At 43.4% G+C, this 20,447-nt stretch overlaps 1 protein-coding gene across 1 annotated transcript in view; it reads right to left on the reverse strand.

Annotated features, from left to right (window-relative positions):
- The window catches only part of SWAP70 (switching B cell complex subunit SWAP70), a 35,746-nt gene extending 21,763 nt beyond the window's left edge, over window positions 1-13,983 (reverse strand). Inside the window, exons 1-3 of the mRNA XM_021529474.4 lie at window positions 13,844-13,983; window positions 5,646-5,786; window positions 606-779 (exon numbers count right to left, since the gene is read on the reverse strand). Coding sequence (XP_021385149.1) covers window positions 606-779; window positions 5,646-5,786; window positions 13,844-13,942 — 414 coding nt within the window. The 5' untranslated portion in view covers window positions 13,943-13,983. The remainder of the gene's footprint in view (window positions 1-605; window positions 780-5,645; window positions 5,787-13,843) is intronic.
- Window positions 13,984-20,447: the final 6,464 nt, after the last annotated feature.

The raw sequence follows: 20,447 nt of genomic DNA on the forward strand, positions 1-20,447 counted from the left end.
GAGATACCAAAATCTTGCTTTAGGGTAAAAATACCTATTTGAGTGCTGTCAATACTTGTTCATGAACTGAATGGATAAAGAGATCCCTCTGGTATTATTCCCTCAGACATTTCAAGCAAGAGTATTCAGGGGATGGCTGGTTTTATCAGAAACAGACACCATCAGAAAATTTTGCATTGTCCTCTCCGTCAGGAGGGGGACATGAGACTAAAGACTCATCTTGCAAGTCCCAGTAACACAGAACAGATGAGGGCATTTTTTTTTTTCAGAATCACATGCAACTTGTGAAATTGTAACCACCTATAAGCAAGTGCAGTGATTAAAGATCACATCCATGCATGTCCTGTTTATCCTGTTTAGTCCAGGCTGTTTAAATGACAGACACACAGAGCTATCAATATCTCAAGTATCCTGTGGAAATCCCCATATATCCACCCTGGAAGACAGAGAAATGCATCTGAGCCTTTACAATACAAAAAGAAGGGAATAAAAATTTTAAATTAACAATATTTCCTATCAAATCTCTAGAGAGTACCACACTTAACACAGTTCAACTGGGACACTAGGCAAATTGGTGTTAAAAAGTTTAAGCTTTTGTTTCTTACCTCCTCAGGTACAATGATTAAAGGGTACTTGTCCTCTGACAAGAAGTTAAAAATAACCCACACTTTAAATGCATCTTCATCGCTAATCAGCAAAGGACTTTTAGAGAGGTTCTTTTTAGCACAGAGAGTCCAGCACATCCTGTTGAATTCAACTTTGTCAAAGTTCCCTTGAACCTAAAGAAAGAAATTGAAGAACAAAGAAATTGATATGTACAAATGGCACAGAATAGCAGATAGACAAAGTTTATCAGGTTTCATCATACAAAATTGTAGTTTGCATGAAACACCAAGGCCCAAAAAGAGCACTGTAACAACCTAGTCTGACTTCCTGCGTGGGGTAAAATAAGGAATTCCTCCTAGCAAAACTGACATCCAACCTCTAATTTCTGGTTGAGTTAATTACACTCTGACTCCATGGAAAGGAGTCTACAGTGCACTCTGTTTCCTCTAGCACATCAGCTTCCAAACCATCTCCACAACCTAATTCCAGCTGCCCTTCTATTGCACTGACTTACTGAGATTTTATATAGCAAATTTGGAAACCAGCATAGCCAAATCCACATGTGGATATGGTAAAAGCAATACTGGAGCAACAATTGGGAAGGACCTTTAGTATGTTTTTTACTTCACATTACTCAAACTAATTCTTGCAGAGTATTTATAAACAGGGAATATTTTTTTCCTCAAATGCTAATCCACTTAAAACCTTTGCTTTTTCTCAGGCTTGCAAACCTTCACCTCATTGATACAAAAATTCCTCTTGTTGTCATTATCCTTTATCATATCTAGCAGCTGCATCTGTGAATTATTTATATAGGCAAGACATCTAATATACTGTTTTGTTTTTAAACCCTTGTTTAAGTTACACATTAAACCTATTTATTATCTCCCCATAACTTAGCAATGCTATTTCTTTACCAACGTGTTACTGATTAAGGCACGTTTGGCACTGTAATGGAAGCCCCTTTGAGATTTTGGAAAACACATCTAAAAAACGGGTTCTTGTACCTCTTGTGGTAATGAGACCAGTAATGGTCAGTGATTTTTTTAATGATAAGTCAAACCACAGACCTCAGCTACTTGAAGAACACCAGTGCCTGATTTCCTACCCAGTCTGGTAAGCAGTCAAATACAGTGACCACGCCACACTGGCTTACTCAATGACAGACATGGGAAGTCAAAGAAATTAAGTAGGTGGAGGGAAAAAAGATTAAAAAAGGAAGAAGTAAACAACCTGATGACAAGAACAGTCTCCAGGCATAGAGAGTGAGACTATGAACAAAAATCATTGACTTTGCATGCTTGCAGAGGCCATTAACCTGAGTGCAGATGCAAGAGGCTGTCCTTTGAATGAGGTGGCAGAGCTGCTCCAGCCACAAGTTCAGCATCTGTCTCGTTTGCACAAGAAACACAGATCTTAAATGAAACACCAGCTAAACGAACAAACAGCCTCTGGATGAAGGGCTAGAAGTCAGGATTCCTTCTTCTCCATTCTATTGGCCACCACTTCACTCCTTGGCTACTCTTGCCTGTGCTTTTTCTGTGTCCTCTCCACCCTGCCCAATGAATCAGGACTTCTTTTCTCCAAGTGCTTTTCCCCTGCTGACAGTGAGCAGCTCCACCTTGGAAATGTGCTGGTGGTGCAGGTGTTCTGCTACCACAGCAAAGCAGGACTGCAGCACCTCAGACACTCCTGTCAAAACCCAGGTCACCTGCAGCACTTCCCTGCCACCAGGAGTGTGCACCAGAGGTTTCAGAACCATTTTACCACAGGGGAAGAGGTCTCACAGAGCCAGCAATCCCACTTTAGATATGCAAGTCCTTTTTTCAGAATCCAGACTTGGTTCTGAAATGGACTTTGTGGGGCCCATGTGTCATCCAGAACAGAGACACTGTTTGGGAATTATTCAGGACAGTAATTACATCAGCACACAAGCCCTGGCTCTCCAAAATTACAGTTCCAAAAACATAACAAGCATTGGTAGTGTAACTTGAATTCATGAAGTTGTCTGGAAGATGAGATAACCTAAGATTTGAACAATGTCCTTCTTTTGTCTCCCCTCACTCTGATCTGAATAAGGCCTGCTGTAAAATACTACCACTGCCATCATTGAAAGGGAAACATTTCCAATCGATATTTAAAGATACACATTGCAAATAATAGAACATGCTAAAATATGGTTAAGGAACCAAGCAAAACAAATCATGAAGACACTATGTTGGCAAATCACAGCACCCTCCTGAAAAAGATATTTACAGAACAAGACAGGTTTTGTTTCATATGCAAGAAAATTCTAGATACATCTATCTGCTGAGTAACAAGATGCATAACATTGGAAATCTCAATCAGATTATTCTAATTACTCAAATCATTTATTGAAATTACCTACGTGAATAAAGGAAATTAGTTGTAGCAAATGGACCTCACCTAACTACCTTGCCTTTCTTCACAATTGTTCCTTTCTTGATGATTCCTTAGTTCTATATAAGGAAGCTTTATTGCAGGGTAAGTCAGCACCAAAAACTAAAAAGTTACAACTGCACTTAAGAGTACAACATAAGTTATTTCCAAAGGTTACAAAGTCCTCTCAATAAAATTCTAAGTCACAGTTAGACAACTATTTTAAAAGAAATTTAAGGAATCATTCATAAAATATTTATGAGTGTCTTAAATCAAAATATGTTAAGATTAAAAATCCTTTCTTGAGCCAGTGGGTCTTGCTTGAATCAATTTGCTGTAAGATGCATGACTGGAAATTGAGAACCTCCCGTGCGTCTGGGGTATAAAGCATCACTCCTTCTTTAGCAGCTTTGCTTACTAGACTATACTAACAGCAATTTTTCTACAATCACCCCATCTAAAATAACAGATTAGGCCTTGGAAAAATGAAGAAGGAGTTTCTTGTTTGCTTCTTTTTGTTTGTTTGTTTTAAACAAAGGAGACACGCAATGAATCAGTGACTTCATCCCACTGCATGCTGTCTTTTGGCACTGGTGTAAACTCATCTCTAAAAGAAGTCACAGACAAGATTTTTCCTGTCCAAAAAGACAGCCTTCTGTCCAAACAACTTCACTAATTTTCTTGTTTACATGTATTTAGTCAAGATCAAATAACATGAAGCTACAGATAATTTAATCCTTTTCCTTAACACTTTCATCTTTTAAGATTAACTGATGATATGGATATATCACAGGCAATGACTGGAAGCCAGATCAGTATATGAATAAAACAAAACAAGAAATTATACACAGTCATGTTCTTTCCTTTCATACCTTCTTACTTACATAGCCAGGTCTGTCATTTTCAGATAAAAGTGTTACTTAAATGCAATTTTGCTTTTCCTTTCCATAACTATCCTCCCTTTAACAATATGCCCTTTAACAATAAAGCATTTTTATACCTGAAAAAGCCATACATATCTCTTTTGAGTTTTCTTTACTTAATGGCTTGTTACTGTCTACAAAGATATTAACCCACTGTGGTTCAGCCTCTCCCACTGTAATCCTTTGGTCAAAGTAAATTCAGGCATTTTCTTTTTTCCCAGAATTTGGGAAAAAAGACTGCTTGGTCTCCACAGGACCTCGGAGAGCCCAGATGAAGCAGAAAGGCTATCACAACTTCTTAGCGACAAAGCAGGATTCTGCAGCATCAAAAAGCCAAGACAATATTGAGGTACCTTTGCGTGTATTAAAGGCCAACAACTCCCACACCATCAAACAGGGCACTCTTGGGGTGTCTCTCATGCTCTTTGGGTATGAGACAAACACAGACTAGAGAGGCAGAGAAGCTGATCAGTCTTTGCTAGATACAAGCTGCCAGAGTGCATTATATATATCATATTTTCCACCACTATTAAAGGAAGGAGCAGAAATCAGCAAATGGGACTGAGGAGTTTGCATCATCTGCACTTGCTGCATTGGACTTCTGGGCAGTATGTCTGTTCAGGACTTCTTCACATAACAAAAGAGAGCAAACAGCTCTGTGTCTCTGCAGCCACAACATCAGAGTTTGAGGGTTTCTGAGGCTGGCCCTCAAGTGTACAAGAATTCAGTGGTGTTGAAGCTGATGTTTCTATCATCAGGTGAGCTGCTTTTGCTGTTCACCCCAGGACGTGAACAGAGGACAGAAAAAAGAAGGAAGATCATTGTTTGGGGCTCCCTAACTTTCCAACCCAGTGAACCACCTATTTTAGAACACAAGGAGAGGAGGGGAGGGGACAGCCCTGTTGTCTTTCCAGAGTTTCTCCCGAAACAAGGCACAACAGAAGACTGAAGAATACTCAGACATGAGAGGAAAGAACTTGCAAGACAGAGCTTCACAATACACCCTAATGTTAACCACTATAACTCTCTGAAGGGATCTACTTATTAAAGTACTTTGTCACAAATAGTGAAGATATTTTTACCCTTTCTGTTTGCAAAGGAGTCTGTGACAATATTCTGTTATAGGTGCAGTATAAAGTGGAACAACCTATAGCTCCCAGACACTTTCAGATAAATTCAGGCTGAGGTGCTTTATTGTCACAGCATATGTCACAGTCGAGACAGCCATAATACATAGAGTATCAACCATACAATTTTAGAAGGCTTCAAACCTCTGCCCTTCTTGTCCTTCAGCCCAACCTTTAATAACCTCTCATTGCTCATGCACTGCACCTGTGAGCCCTCTGTTCCCTTTGGTGGTTGCTCAGTGCCCTGTGCACTCCCTGGCTCATTGCTGTCAGTGCTGCTCACAGCTGTGCCCACTGGGGATGAGGCTCGGCCCCAACCCCACTCCCACTTCCCACAAACCCTGTGCCTACACTTTAATTAATATGAGCACAGCTCTGCATGAACACAGCTAAGGCAAGGGCCAGATGTAACAGGAAATAGAAACCAAGGAGAGAAGAGGTAGAGAACAGCACACCCTTCTATTTTTAGGCACAGGCTCTCCAGAGTAGCCGCCCCATGAGGACCCCATAGACACACTCAATTACCACAAAGACACTCTAACAACAAAAGCTTACAAGAAAGCACAGAACACAAGAATTCAAAACTTACCTTTTCCAAGATGAATTTGTTTAGGTAAGGCATGTAACCCTGATTGGAAACTGGTCCTTCGTCATCGTCCCTGAAGTGCTCTTCCAAGGCCACTGGATCATGGGGAACATTTAACACTGTGCACAAGTTGTGAGAAAGGACCTAAGGACAGAAGAGAAACCAGTGACACTGATGTCAGCCTTAACCATGGCGTGTTCCCTCCAGAGCAGACTTGTGACTCCCAAACCATCTGCAACCTGACACTTTGATGTCACCACAACTTCTGCCCCACAAAGTTTTGCAAAATGTAACTAAAAAAATTCTGCTTTGATGGTTTCAGGGAGTTGATTGTTACAGAAGCAATGTGAGCACAGAGAGGTCCAGCCCTAGAGAGCTACAAACACAGCTATACAAGCTCCCCTTTGTACATATATCCCCATGCAGCTGAAAAACAGGAGAGACATGCAGGAACACCAGAATAATATTTGCAGAGTTAAGTCAGATAGTTATCAAAACAACCACAAACACCTAGCCTTTGAAAATATGAATATTTATATCTTGTGAAAATGAGTAACAAAGAAACCAACTCAATATGTAGCTTTAGTTTACAAAGAAAAGACTATTCATATTAAACCATTAACTATGGGTTTCTCTCATCTGCTTGCTTTTCAACATTGACCCCACGTTTCAGTTGGCAAAGGAAAGTAATGCTACAGAAAGAGGAAGGGTTCAGATGTGCTCTCAAATTTTTATTTTAAAAAGCTATTTGCATGAAGTATGTCACGAACTTGACACCCACTAACACTCATGTCTGTTCTTGAGAAATGACCTTCAAGAAGAGACTACATGCTTGACTAATTTTAAGGAAGTACTGAATTACTAAAAACTAACTAGCCAGCACATCTCAACTTCTTCAGCTGAGCTCTGCAAGCACAGAGCAACACCTCAGCACCAACATGAAGGCAGAGCCTGGGCAGTAGCAGCTCCTGTGCCACCAGAACTCCCCAAAAAACAGCAAAGCACCATCCCTCTCTTGGGCTGTCAACACTGGAGCTGGGTCAGACTGCAGCAGGCTGCCCACATCACCCCTTGGCATGATGCAGAGCTGAGCCTCTGAAGATCATGCACCACCAACATGAGCTGGGTTAAGGATTTAATATTACACACCCTGCCATGGTTTGCATGAAAATAGAAAAAATGTAAAAAAGGCCAAAAATCCAGCTTAAAAATTACACAAAGGTAAAACAGATCACATCTTTTCAAAAGGTATGATGCCAGTGCTATTATTTGTTTTTAAATGACAACTGCATCGTACAAAGTGAAACTGAATTTTGTGAGTATTATATTGAATTTTTAAAAACAGACCAAAATGATGCAAAGAGATAACCGTAAAAAACACAAATGTGCAGAAAACTTATACGCATGTCTATTTAGGTGAGTAGACATAAAAGATGATCAAAGATGAAGTAGTGGTAAAAGAAGAAGTGAAAGTCTGAAGTTGTCAAAGCCTAGGAAATCAAACCAAAGCTACACACTTAAAATGTCTGGGCTTTCCCCCACCCACCTACCCCCGAGAAAAAAGAAAATGTACATTTACTATTCTGATGCATGATAAGGAGACAGCAGAATCTAAGTGCTAGTTAGCAGAAAATACTACAAATATAGCCCAAGATGTGTATTCAGTTCAGAGAAGAACTCCTCTCTACATACCTCCAAAGTTAAACTTGCTTTCAGAAAAGGAGACACTTCCATGAGAAATGCATATTTGCACAGATGTATGCTAACACTAGGGCATTAGAGCTAATGAGAAATAAAGAGTTAAACAACAGCATCAGCCATAGCACAACAAAAGCTGCACTTCCTAAAGCAGCAAAAGAGCATTTAGAAGCATTTTACACCACTCTCCATCAACAGTGTATTTCACTTCAATCCATCCTTGTCTCCAACCAGATCAAGTATTTGAGTACACGTGATTTACATATGGGGCTGGGGGAATGTACTATCTTGTGTGCTTCCCCTTCTATTTAAGGCTTCTTCTGTTATTTATAGAAGCCTGAGGGATTCTTGAATTTCTGAGAGAAAGAGAGAGATGATCACTGGTTTCCAACCACACTTGACTTGCTAATACTGTAACTAAAAAAATACTCAGTTAATAAAAATATTCTGAAAGCATGACTGTTTTCAGCTTACTACCAAAGTAAATTAAAAAGTCTTGATAAAATACTTTCTTATCACGTCCTTTCTACATATTTGTCTACTCCCTTTTTTGGTATTCTTGCTGTGCTTGGCCTGTCAGAAACCTAGGTGCTTTCCACATCAAGTGACCAACTTACCAGGAAAGAATTCCACTTTCAATGATTTTCTAAGATCTGCCTTATCTGCAATCTCTCTGGTGCCCAGTCCTCTCTTTTCATAACTCAGGAAATTCCTCGGCGCCTGCCAAAGCTGCTGTTCTGTAACGCAGCCAAGCACCAGCTGAATTCTTCACGTGCAGGGTAAGCCAGAAAAATTCTGCCCTAAGGACTCATTTGGTTTGGTTTTGTTCTCTCAAATCACATTATCTGGACCAGAAGATACTCTATGTTAATTAATAATTAAAAAAAAAAAAACAACAAGTAGCTGAGCACTAGATTAATAAGGGTGCAAAAGAATCACCTTGCCTTGCAGAAGCTGCATCAACCATGAGGAAGCTTTGCACCAGTCAGGATTATTCCCCCAGTGCCAACAGGGCTGCTAGGCAGCTTTCTGCTTCCGCATTTATCATGCTCTGGATGCCACGTTTAACAATTTACCTTCATGCCAAAGCCCAGAGACTCATCTCTGCTGCAGCACATGGGGGTCTCCAAACTGGGGTCTGAGACAGCACAGGCAGCCTGCAGGGGGTTCATGACACCAGTGCACTCCAGGCACAACAACTCCTTCACTTTCAAGGAAAAGTTTTTAAGAAAGATGCCTGCTGGTATCCCATCACCAGAGCACTGGAATCATTCTGTTCCAAATACAAATACAAGCAAGCCGAATGCCAAAGGTCATCACAGACTTTGGATTTACTTTATTATGCCCTGTTTCATGCTGCTTTACCTTTAGGTCTACTCTGCCAGAGCTGCTCCCCTCTTGAATTCCCATTTTCCAAAACTTTCAGCAAGTGTTGAATTATTATCATCTGAGTAGTTTCATTTAACCATGTCTCATAAAAGTGATTTGCATTTCTCCAGAGACAGGGAGGATCTGCTAGACTACTTACTGCTCAGTAACAAAAATTTGGCCCAGGTGACAGTGGGAGCATTACCGGGGCAGACTAATCCTGCAGCAGCTATTGTCAGCTTCTTGGTAGTTTTCTCTTTTTTTTTTTTTTTCATCTTTCAGGGGGGTCTTTCCACTCCCCATTTCTTTTTCAAATTTTAAAATGTTGGCATCCCAGATCCCGACAGCTCCATTCAGTGGCTTCGTGTGAATTCATTCCAAGACATTCTTGGCTCATCTCTCCCTAACATCCATGTCAGCAGCCAGACAGCCAGCCAAAATAAGGCTACTCACAAGCACTTTCCCTTTTTCTTTTATGACCAGTGTTAAAAGTAGCATCATTGTCACAAGCACCAGGTCTTTTCATCCAGGGTACACTGTACACACACCATATCCTGCATCATCACACCCCCAAGGTCCAGCTTCCTTATCCTCTCAGGCAGCACATACCCCATCTGAAGCCTCATTATTTAATGTCAGGGTTACTGCAGCAGCCTCTTTCCCAGCTGGATGAGTGTATTCCAACCCAGCCTCCACCAGCCCAGGTTCTTGATACTTGTGCCCTTCACCTACATCAGCTCCCATTCCTTCATTTGCCCCTTTCATCCCTGGGCACTTGCACACCCCTCATCACCATTTTCAACAACCTCACCCTTCCTTTTGCCTTCATTATCTGCATAATCCCCCTTGGTCTCATCCTGGTGTCTGCCTGCATTTGCCCAAGTAGACAAGTGAATTGCCTTTGTGTCCTGGGGCTCCCAGCCCTCAGGAAGAGCTCCTTGTAAACATATTCCATGTACTGCACCTTTCTTCTACATCTTCCCTGACAAAACAGAATCACAGAATTCATTAGGCTGGAAAAGACCTCTGAGATCATCAAGTCCAGCCTATGACCAAATACGACCATGTCAACCAGACCATGGCACTGAGTACCACGTCCAGTCTTTCCTTCAACACCTCCTGAGACCCCATCACCTCCCTGGGCAGCCCATTCCAATATCTAATCAGCCCCTCTGTGAAAAGATTCTTCCTAATGTCCAACCTGAACCTCCTGTGGTGCAGCTTAAGCTTTTGTCCTCTTGCTGGCTGCCTGGAAGAAAAGCCCAATCCCCACCTGGCTACAAGCTCTCTTCAGGCAGTCGTGGAGTGATAAGGTCACTGCTGAGCTTCCTTTTCTCCAGGCTGAACACCCCCGGCTCCCTCAGCCGCTCCTCACAGGACTTGTGCTCCAGACACTTCAGCACCTTTGTTGCCTTTCTCTGGACTTGCTCCAGCACCTCAATGTCCCTCCTAAACTGAGGGGCCCAGAACTTGAGGTGTGGTTTCACAGGGGTGTGCCCAGCCCAGGGGACAATCCCTGCCCTGCTCTGCTGGCCACACTATTGCTGATCCAGGCCAGGATGCCAGTGGCCACCTTGGCGACCTGGGCGCAGGCTGGCTCGAGGTTCAACAGGCTGCCGATCCACTGGGAGCTGCTCCTCTCCAGCACAGCCTCATGGCCCTGTCACTTCCTCAAGCTCCCTGCTTTAGTCTAGAGCCTGCCTGGGCTTTCCTGGCACAACAGCATCCCTCCCTCACACCTCAGTGACAGCGGTGCTCGTGGCTACCCTGCCACACACACTGTGAGCCCCGGAGCAGGACCCCGTCCCGTGAGTCACAGTGACTAATTTCCTACTGCCCTGCACAAAGCCGATTGTCCGGCCAGGCTCCCACCCCTGCCTCACTGCATTGTTCAAGGTCTTCCTCTGTGGTCAGACCACCCCTCTCACCCCTGATTACACCATTCTTCCTCTTCCCACAGGCCACCAACCTCTCATCTAGGGGAAAGGCAAAGCAAATGTAAGAGGTATAATAAGCCAGTAACACCCCAGATATGAGAGCAGACGGGTATGAATTTTCAAAGCCTGACAAGTAGCTTTGGTCATCCAAAATTATAATACAGGCCTGAATGTGACAGTATTTTCACATGTGGCTCATCATCCACATTCTGCAGATGGCATCCAGGAGTCCAAGACCCCAAGACTCAGAAAATACACCCCAATGCAGCATGTGAAACAAGAACACCAAAATAAACCCACTGCCTAAAGAGAGACAGTCACAAAGCAACACGTGGAAGAGCTTCCAGAGAGTGTGTAAAAACTAATTGGTGGATTTTTCCGGGATCCAGTCATATACACACACCCTACAAGCAGTTTTGCTGGCTGTCAAGTAGAACTGTATTTAAAATTACAGTGTTTCAAGATACAGATAAAAAGTGGATTTAATGCTGGTACCTTAGAGAAACTTCTAAAACAAGTTAATTTTAAAATTGCAGGTTGTAAAAAAGATGAAATTGGATGTAAGTGTAGGAAAGGAAGCAATTTGCATGTATAGCTCGTGCTGGACTCACAGCAGCAGCTGTAACTGTGTACACAGACCCTACACCTGAGCCTTGCTGTATCAGTGTTTGAACGTGCCAAAAAACACACTGGCAAAACAATGACTGTGTCCAGTTTTAAAGCTGTAATTTAAGAACAGAATACACCAAAACTTCTGCTGATGTAGAAAAAAAGACTAAGAGCAGCAGCCAGCATAACAGTAGAACTTCTTAAGACTAGAGCTTCTGAAGACAGTAGAACTTCTGAAGTTGAAAAAATAGTAGAAAAACCCATACAAACAAACAAAAAATCAGTGCATACTGGAAGAAGACAATATTCAAAATTACACAGAGGACTGATTTGACCGTCTCCTCTCTCAGCAGCTCAGAACATAATAAAAGATACATAAAAGATACAAATAAAAGACAACTCATGACATCCTTACTATTCCAAGCAAGTCCCATTTTTGCCCTCAAGCACTTGCTGTTTCTCCAGACTATGAAACAGACCAAACTGACTCACCTCCATCCATCTGCTCTAGATCTACTGAAAACAAATGTGTGATGCAAGCCCTTCACTGTAGGGCCTCAACGACAGAACACACATACACATATATTTATTTTTCTCATAGTATTTAAAGTTAATTATTTATTTTTATGGAGGGATCAAAGATCACCTCTAGGCAGAGTAACTAAAAATCACTCCCTTTAACAACCAAACATATTCTCCTTAGGAATGTCCCAGCAATGTGATGGCACCACCTTATACTGGATTACACACATGAAAGACACATGGCCAGTAGATTTTCTTACTGAGAAGGGAAGAGTTCAGTAGCTTACAGCACTGCCATTCTCACAAAACAGAAAGGTTTTTATCAGTTTTAAAAATAGCCATTCCACTCCATCATTAAGCATATTTTTCTAATGCCATAGATCTCTACTAACCTGTTGGTCTCCAAGCATCATTGCTCCATTTTACAGGAGCGCTCTATCTTCCTCATGATGATGGGAAACATTTCATTGGGAAGTACCATCTAAGGGCAACACAGTCCTACCTCTATCATATAGGAACTTCTCTTTTGCTGTCCTACCTGCCCTTTTTTAACTATGTGGGGCTACTGCCACCCTGCACACCTTTTCTCGCCAGCAGGACCATCAGTTTCACACCACATTCAGCAGTTACCACAAAAAGTCTATGTAAGAACACCCTCCTGAAAACTAATTCTTGGTGACCGCAGGAGAAGGTGGGAACCTCATTTCAGATTTGTTTCTGCACTCCCAGATCCTCCACCTGACACTTCCCACAGGAGCCTTTATGTCACAGACAGAACTGCACAAAAAGCGCAAAGTCCTGCTTTTTTTGAGGACACTGTACCAGCCCACCAGCACACTGGCAGCTTCTTTAGCCACTTCATTCAGGCCAGCACCTGGGGACCAGTTTTGCACTGGCCTCCACGGCGACACATCTGCAGAGGTGAGTGCATGGAGCACACCAGGTGTGGTAGGTAGCATGACAGGATTCCTATAAAAAGCAAGACGATTAAAAAAAAAAAATAAAACAAACTTCTCTACAACCTGCTTCAGTTCATCCTGCAAGGCTGGAACACAAACACTGACTTTTACTGACACTCGCTGTGAAAAACCCGGGAGCTGCACCCGTTTTCAGCCGGAGGTCACAGCCAGGTCCGGCGTCTGGCCCGAATCCTGCCCCGCAGTCAGGGCCGCCCGAGCTCGGTTCTGTCTCACGGCCCCACCACCCCGGCGGAAGAAAAGGAGAAGAGGAACAGGCAGCTTGCAGCAAGCACGCTGCCAGCTCCGGACCCTCATTACATAATACTAAAAATAAAGTCCATGAGCGACCAGCCACGCTCGGGAACAGCACCCACGGACGGGCGCTGTCGCTCGTGGAGCTGATGCCACAACTCGCGCAGACCTCGGCGAGTTGCTGCGCCCCGGCAGCCCCAGCACAAGGACCCACAGTCTCGAATGTCAACAGGTGTTGCGTTCTTATTCAAAATATTTATCTAGCCGGATTCCTGCTATTATTCCCAGGCCAAGACGGTCCCATAAAGCAGGGCCAAGACAGGACGGGATTCAGCGAGCTGCCTGAGAGCTCTTTTAAGAGCACAAACACTACTTCAGCGTATAAGCTAAGGAAAGAATGGCACAGTTGGAGCCTCTTGACTAATTCTCCTGTTTATATCCAAATAAGAGGGCACTGTGGAACCTTTCTCTCCCCTTGGCAAGCTGTGAATTTCACTTGGACGCAGCCAACCCCTATAGATGGGACCTTGTGGCCACCCCACAAAAGATTTTGGCCAGAAAGGGTAGCAAGGACACGCGGTTGAAAGCGGACCAGAAGCACAACAAGGGTTTGTGCGCTGACATCTCGGGGAGGACGGAGCGGAATGAAAATCAGCCTGCCCGGGCTCCGGGACAGGTCCGCGGGGCGGAGGTGGCCGGGGCCCGCAGCGACAGCGATGCCGTGGGACGAAGGGTGGGGAAAACGCGATTTACAGCGCCCGGGAGAGCCCCGGCAGCGAGTGCCGGTGTGCGTGTCCCCCAGCGCCCGGCGGGGACCGACCCCCGCTCCCCGCCGGGCCGGCCGCCCCCCGCTTGCCTTGAGCTGCGACTTGGAGACCTTCCCGCTGCGGTCGAGGTCGAGGGCGGTGAAGGCGTGCCAGATGGACTTGAGCAGCTCCTCCTTGAGCCCCACCATGGCCGGCCCGCTGCCGGCCGCGCCGCCGCCGCCGCCGCTGTGCCCCGGCCCCGCTGGCGCCGCCCCGGCAGCCGCGCCCCGCCCCGGCCGCGCCCCTGCGCCGCCTGCTCCGGCCGCCTTTGGGCTAACCAGGATAAACAGACAAGTGCAGGGTGTTAACCCTTCCAGTTTATTCCTGATGGCTCGCTGAGACGTGGGGGAATAAATTAACATCGGTCGCTGTAGTGTTCTTCAGCACAGTTAAAACAGCGTTCAGGGTTTCACCCCAGCTGAGATAGTAAATGAAAGTCTTCTCATCGCGGTGTGCTGCTGGGTAGATAAAATAAGCACTACATGGTAATGAAGGCTGGCGTGAATATATCAGTGAGCCCGATGCTTTTCTGGCTTTCCAAATAATTCCCCCCTAGAAAACTGTGGCGTTTTGAAGAACGGGAATACAGTCTGTGAACGGAATTTATGAAAGTCTCACGTCCAATGTTCCAGGCAGGATGTACCTCACAGTAAGGAGAGCAGTTTTCCTCTTGGAATTTTTCTTCCCCAGGAACAGCTCGGGAGGAAAGCTGCACACAGCTGGAGAGAGTGCAGTGCAGTGCCAGTGCAGGGAGACAGCGAAACAAACCTCCTGCTCCAGTACCTCCAGAGCAGAAGCCAGACAAAATGTGACCAAGAGGAAGGAGTTGTGTTGTTTGAAGGTTTTTTTGAGAGTTATTGGGTGTTTGGGGTAGGTTTTTTGTATTAAGTCTTCTTTAATGCTCTGCATTGGGAATAAGCTCTGGTGAGGGCAGCAGCTGTCCAAGGACTTCAACAGAGATTATTAAGCCAAAATAAATTTATGCATCATTTCTTCTGCACGTTGTGGGAAAAGCAAATAATTATTTATGATGTATGTGTGGTGATCTCAATGGTCTTTTTTCCATGTACAGAGTCCCTATATTTTTGTCTAAGTGCTGTGTTGGTCGGTCTACTTAGCCAAAGATACCTCTTCATACTGGTTTTGGGGAGAGAAAATGTGGAATGGCCTTTTTGTACATCTTGATGTGTCTTCAGCATTTCTGTCTGAGCAGCAGATACCATAAATCATGTCAGCAACACAGCCAGGATCCAAACCCCAAATGCACTGGAGCCCTAAGCCCAAACAGGAGCCAACACTGTGAGCTGATTTTGCAGAAAGGGACAATGGGGGAGAAGAAGTGAGGGATGATGGGCATGGTCTTAGAAGGTACAAAACTCTCTAACACTTACTGACAGAGGCTGAGAAATAGGACTCCTGCATGCACTATTTCCTGCAATTGACAGAAAAGTTCACACTTTTCTGTCTCTCTCTAACCACACCAAACACTATCATTCACAGAACACAGCCCATGATCACTTGAAGGTTTTGTTTTCATGGATTTCACACAGAACCATTAAGAACCCAAACTCAAGGCACATAATAAACATCAGGGGGGAAAAAAAAAAATAGGGTTTTCCCAATTTTAGTCTTCAGTCAATTGTATCATCAGAACAAAAACGGCACCCAAAGTGAAATAGTTCTGGCAGTTTGACAACTGTTTTGTACCAGGTGTTACTGGTTTATTGTGATTCCAGTAAGAAAGGCACTCAGATTCTAAAGTATCACTTAAAATACCATTTATTGCAGCCCACATTATAATAGAGAGAGCAGTGTAGATAACCTTACATTCCTTCAGGAGCTGTGGGCTGTCCAGCATCAACCAGGTGCAGCACGTCACACAGATCCTGCCCATGGAAAAATTACAACATTTTGGTCATTCGGGTTATTACAGGATTTTTGTACAAGGAGACAACTCTGTACATTGTTTCTATGGCCAAACATAAAACATGTTCACATCAGAGCCCTTTGCTGCCATTTTCAGATGAAGTGCTGGGCATGCAGGGGTTGTCATTGCAGGTACCACGTAGGACCAGCCCAAAACATCCTGTGGCACTATCAGGCAGGGAAATTTGTCCCCTGTGGGCCTGGAGGCCAGGCTGGACAGACAGCAAAGCTCAGCACAAGCTGGGAAGTCACAGGCCTAACTTGCATGGGCCACTGATTCTACAGGTACAGCGGGCTTCTGGCCAGGAGCAGGGCAGATGAGCCCTGCAAAGCCCACTGCAGGAAGTAATTCTAATTCTCAGAGGTGATAAATCATAAGATTGGTTTTCTGTATGTGATGGAGACTAGAATCATCCACAGATTTTTATTCTTTAGACATGTTATAGTCTCCAAGTAGCACAGTCAGTTGCCAAACACAATTTGCCTTGTTCACTGAGCATACCCTAATAACAGCCTTTCCCCCCTCCTTTTTCCTAACCTTTTGCTCCATAATTTATTCATGACTTTGGCATCCACAAGTAATCATTTATGCTCTTTCCTCATGATGGATACTCTGAACTATATGATTGACATAAAAAATTATTTTGAGAAAATTTCCTAATTAATCTGATTTGCTAACATTATAGCTGTTACTATTACCAGAAACAACATCTGCCATCTTAAAATACACTAGCATTTCTTCAATTAGAAGACACCTATTCCACTTTAGAAGAAAAGAGACTTTTGTATATGCAGGTAAGTTGGTAGCTGAGCACCCACAAGTTCACCAGTGAACACAGAAGACCCTTCCTAAAGTGCATTAAAATACAGTTAGATTCTGTGAAAAGTCACTAAAGAAAAGCAATTTATGTGGTTCACACATGAATCTTCTAATGGCAGGGACTTAATCTCTGCTTTGAATAGAGTTCAGTGATTTTTTTGGCAGTTTGGATTTTTGGTAAAAACAATAGAGTGGAAAAATAAAATGCAAACGAAATGCCCCACAAATTGTAGAAAACAATGAAACCCCACCACACCCACACATATAAAAACCAACCAACCAACCAAACAAAAAAAACTTCCAGAAAAAAACCACTAAAACCCTGTGTGCTGCTTTTAATTTTCTCTTCATCCTTTTTGCTGGCTTCTTTTACTCCTGATTTAAATGACATGCTAAAATCCTTTGCCAGAAGAGGATTTGTTTTCCACTCAGAATATAAATAGTCCCATTCAGGTCACTAGGTTAGCAGTCCGTGCTTAAATGTTTCATTAAAATGAGTGGTTTATACAAGTCCCAGCTGCTCCAGCACTTGCTAGGTTAATCAAGAGGATTCTTACAAGTTGTGCATAAACCTAGCACATGATTTTATATAGCTATACTCATAGTTAAATCCTCAGTGTTTTTATAGGATTGAACTAACTGAGAAAAAAACAGTTAAAAGTGAAGTTCATATTCAGGCAAACTTACTGTGGAATGAAACCTTTGTTTTTTATGCCTACCCAAAATAGCTTTAACAAAGTTACTGGACTAACTGCATCCACACCCAAAGTGTGAGTTATTTAAGGAAGCCTTTTATTTTGATATGCTAATCTGGATTTTTGCTTACCAAAGACTTTACATTCTGAACCTTTGAAGATAAGATTGACATGTAATCCATTAACCATTAATTAACAGCAATCACACTTAACGAAGAAACCCTTGATAGCACTACATAAACTCTAAATTGCTTGCCTGGTACAAAAGCAAATTCTGATGCAACTTCACATACTTCTGCTTTTCCTGAAAGTTGTCTGAGCTCAGAACTTCATGTAAAATCTCTGCTTATTCTAATTTTGTTTCCTCACCACAGTTAAAAACATGAGTGAGGGGAGGGAAAACTGGCTCGGTCTCACAGAGTGACTCAGTTTCAGGAAGGAGCTTTAGTTGGACCCTGCTGAGGCTCAGCCTTGAGGGGTCAATCACTTTTCTCTTGGTCTTCTTTGCAGAGGCTTAATTACTCCTTGTTAGCCAAATAATAAGTATTTGTCAGGGAAGTTCTAACCAGAGGAAAGATTACACACTTGAACCGTTACTAATTTTGTTTTATGCCACTGAGTCAGTTAAACTGACATAAAGGAAAGAATTCCGGCACTTCAGTTCCCTGCTCATTGTTAGCCCAGGGAAAATCTTCCCAGCCTTGGCTAGAACAGTCATTTTCATCCTCCACAGGAAAACTAAATGGAAGCAAACAGAAATTGAAGACCATTAAGGCAACTTTGCAGCATACTGTGTTTCCAATATCTGCCACTTCACAGCAATGTTTCAGGAGAAAATAAAACTGAAGCAAATGCTGGGGTTTATTATCAGTGTGTTCGTTTCTGAATAGACTGCTCCTGCCATAAAATATCTCAAGGAAACATTGGGGGAGAGTGTAAAAAGCAATAAGTATATTTGACATAATAGCATGATCTAATTCTCAAGCCATCTGAGAAATTTGTCTTTTTTGTTATTTTAAAATACTTCAGTACTTTTAGGTGAAAAAGGAAGCAGCAGCAGATGCTGAATCAGAATGGCAGTTTAGTGTCTCCTAGGGAAAAAAAAAAAAGAAAAAAAAAGAATTTTCCATTCACTTCTAAGACTTTCATAGCCATCTTTAAAGGGATTACAGTAAGGCACACCTATTTCACTATTGCTTTCTACTATTTATACATATGTGCACAATACATGCATTTTTATTTAAACTTCAGAAAACAAACATAATGTAGAGGTAAAACATTAGGTTACCTTTCAGTTCCTCCCTGGTAACACACATCTTACTCTACATTTTCAGCTGATAAGGTATTTCTCACCAAGTTACAGGAGTCACCATAGAGAACAAAATACCACGGACACCTTACCTGCAGAGACGAAGAAGAAATTCAATCTTACGTGTGCTGCAGTAACCCTCTGATACCATCTTTTGGGGTGGAAGCTGGAAAGTGACATAGCCAATGGAAAAAGCTATTAAGAAGGGTTAATGTAGAAGACAGTCAGTTAGAATCATGGAATTGTTAAGGTGGGAAAAGACCTCCAGTATTATTAGGCACCCCTGTTAACCCAGCACTGCCTTGTTCACCACTAAACCATTTCCCTCAGTGCCACATCCACATGTTTTTTGACTTCCAGGGATGGTGCTTCCCTAAGCAACCTGTTCCAGTGCCTAACAACATTTTCAGTGAGGAAGTTCTTCCTGATGTCCCAACTAAACCTCTCCTGGAGCAGCTTGAGGCTGTTTCCTGTTGTCCTGTCGCTGTTGCCTGGGAGAAGAGGCTGATCCCACTGGCCACAGCCTCCTTTTAAGCAGTTGCAGAGAGCAATGAGGTCTCCCCTGAGCCTCTTTTTCTCTGGGCTAAAGACCCCCAGCTCCTTCAGCTCCTACAGATCTGGAGGTGAGGCTTCACCAGTGCCCAGTACAGGAGGACAATCACTGCCCTGGCTCTGCTGGCCACAGTGTTTGTGACATAAGCCAGGATGCCCTCAGCCTTCTTGGCTACCTGGGCCCACTCTGGCTCATGTTCAGCCACCGTGGACCAACCAGCACCCCAAGTCCTGTTCCCCTGAGCAGCTTCCAGCCACTCTGCCCACAGCCTGCAGCACTGCCCGGGGTTGTTGTGACCCAAGGGCAGGACCTGTCACTTTGCCTTGTTCAACCTCATACAATGGCCTTAGCCCATCAATCCAGCCTTGACCCAATGTCCACAAGATCAAAAGGACTTAAAAATCCCATGTGCTAAGGCATGGATCAAATACAGGGGGAGATTCTGCCCTGAATCTAAGTAGGTGAGAATTACAAGAGGCAAGAGGAAAGAGCTGTAGAGGCAGAAACATCACCTAAGGTTGGTGACACTACTAAAGGTTGAGAATAGCAGGTGTTTCTCCTGTCCCCCCATCCCTGTCCTGTGAAACATCTTGCCTAAAATACTTTCATTAGTGATGCCTTTTGCTGTCTGCAAATCAATAGATGAATAAGATCTCCATCAGGATGTAGGCTGAACCGTGCATAAGGTTTTATATCCATTAGCCCCCTTGTCTGGCAGCAGCCTGAGGGATACACAGGAGGTCATTATTCAGAGTTATGCCACTTACTCCGCTTTCATCTTGAGTCAAAGAGAAAGCACTTTAGACCAGCATGATAATTCAGATGTCATGCTAAATGCTCATATTGTGTATTGTAAGGGAGTCAAAAGACAGGCAAAAGGAAGATCTTTGAAGGCAATGCTTCAGTTTTTTCAAGACTATCCAGAATCTCAAGTTCATTTTTAGGCGTGTACAATCTCAGATCTCTGAGCAACATGTTAAACAATAATAAATTGCTTCCTGTTTAATTAGGCCCAGCAATATTCTCTCCTTGGGGCACCTCCCTTTCCCCTAGCCCAATGCCATTATACTTTGGGGAGATAGAATCTCTACCCAATTCCAACTCTCAGCCAGAAGCAGGAGCTCTGTTTCCTGAGTGCTGTCCTGCCCAGTTTCCTCCTGCTTTCTCTGTGCCATGTTTCTGGAGTTGAGAACCTCGACAGTGCTGCCTCAGAGGGGTCCAGCCTTCACTGCAGGAAGGGAGGGCTCAGCCCTGATTTGTCCCTGCTGGCCATGTTTAGACCCAGGTCCTCAAGCCCAGTCACAGCAGGGATATTTGTAGGTAGCACACAGGGAAGGGTTTATTAAACACA

The sequence above is a fragment of the Lonchura striata genome, chromosome 5 (genome assembly GCF_050655825.1).
Source record: "Lonchura striata isolate lonStrDom1 chromosome 5, ASM5065582v1, whole genome shotgun sequence".
NCBI classification, from domain to species: Eukaryota; Metazoa; Chordata; class Aves; order Passeriformes; family Estrildidae; genus Lonchura; species Lonchura striata.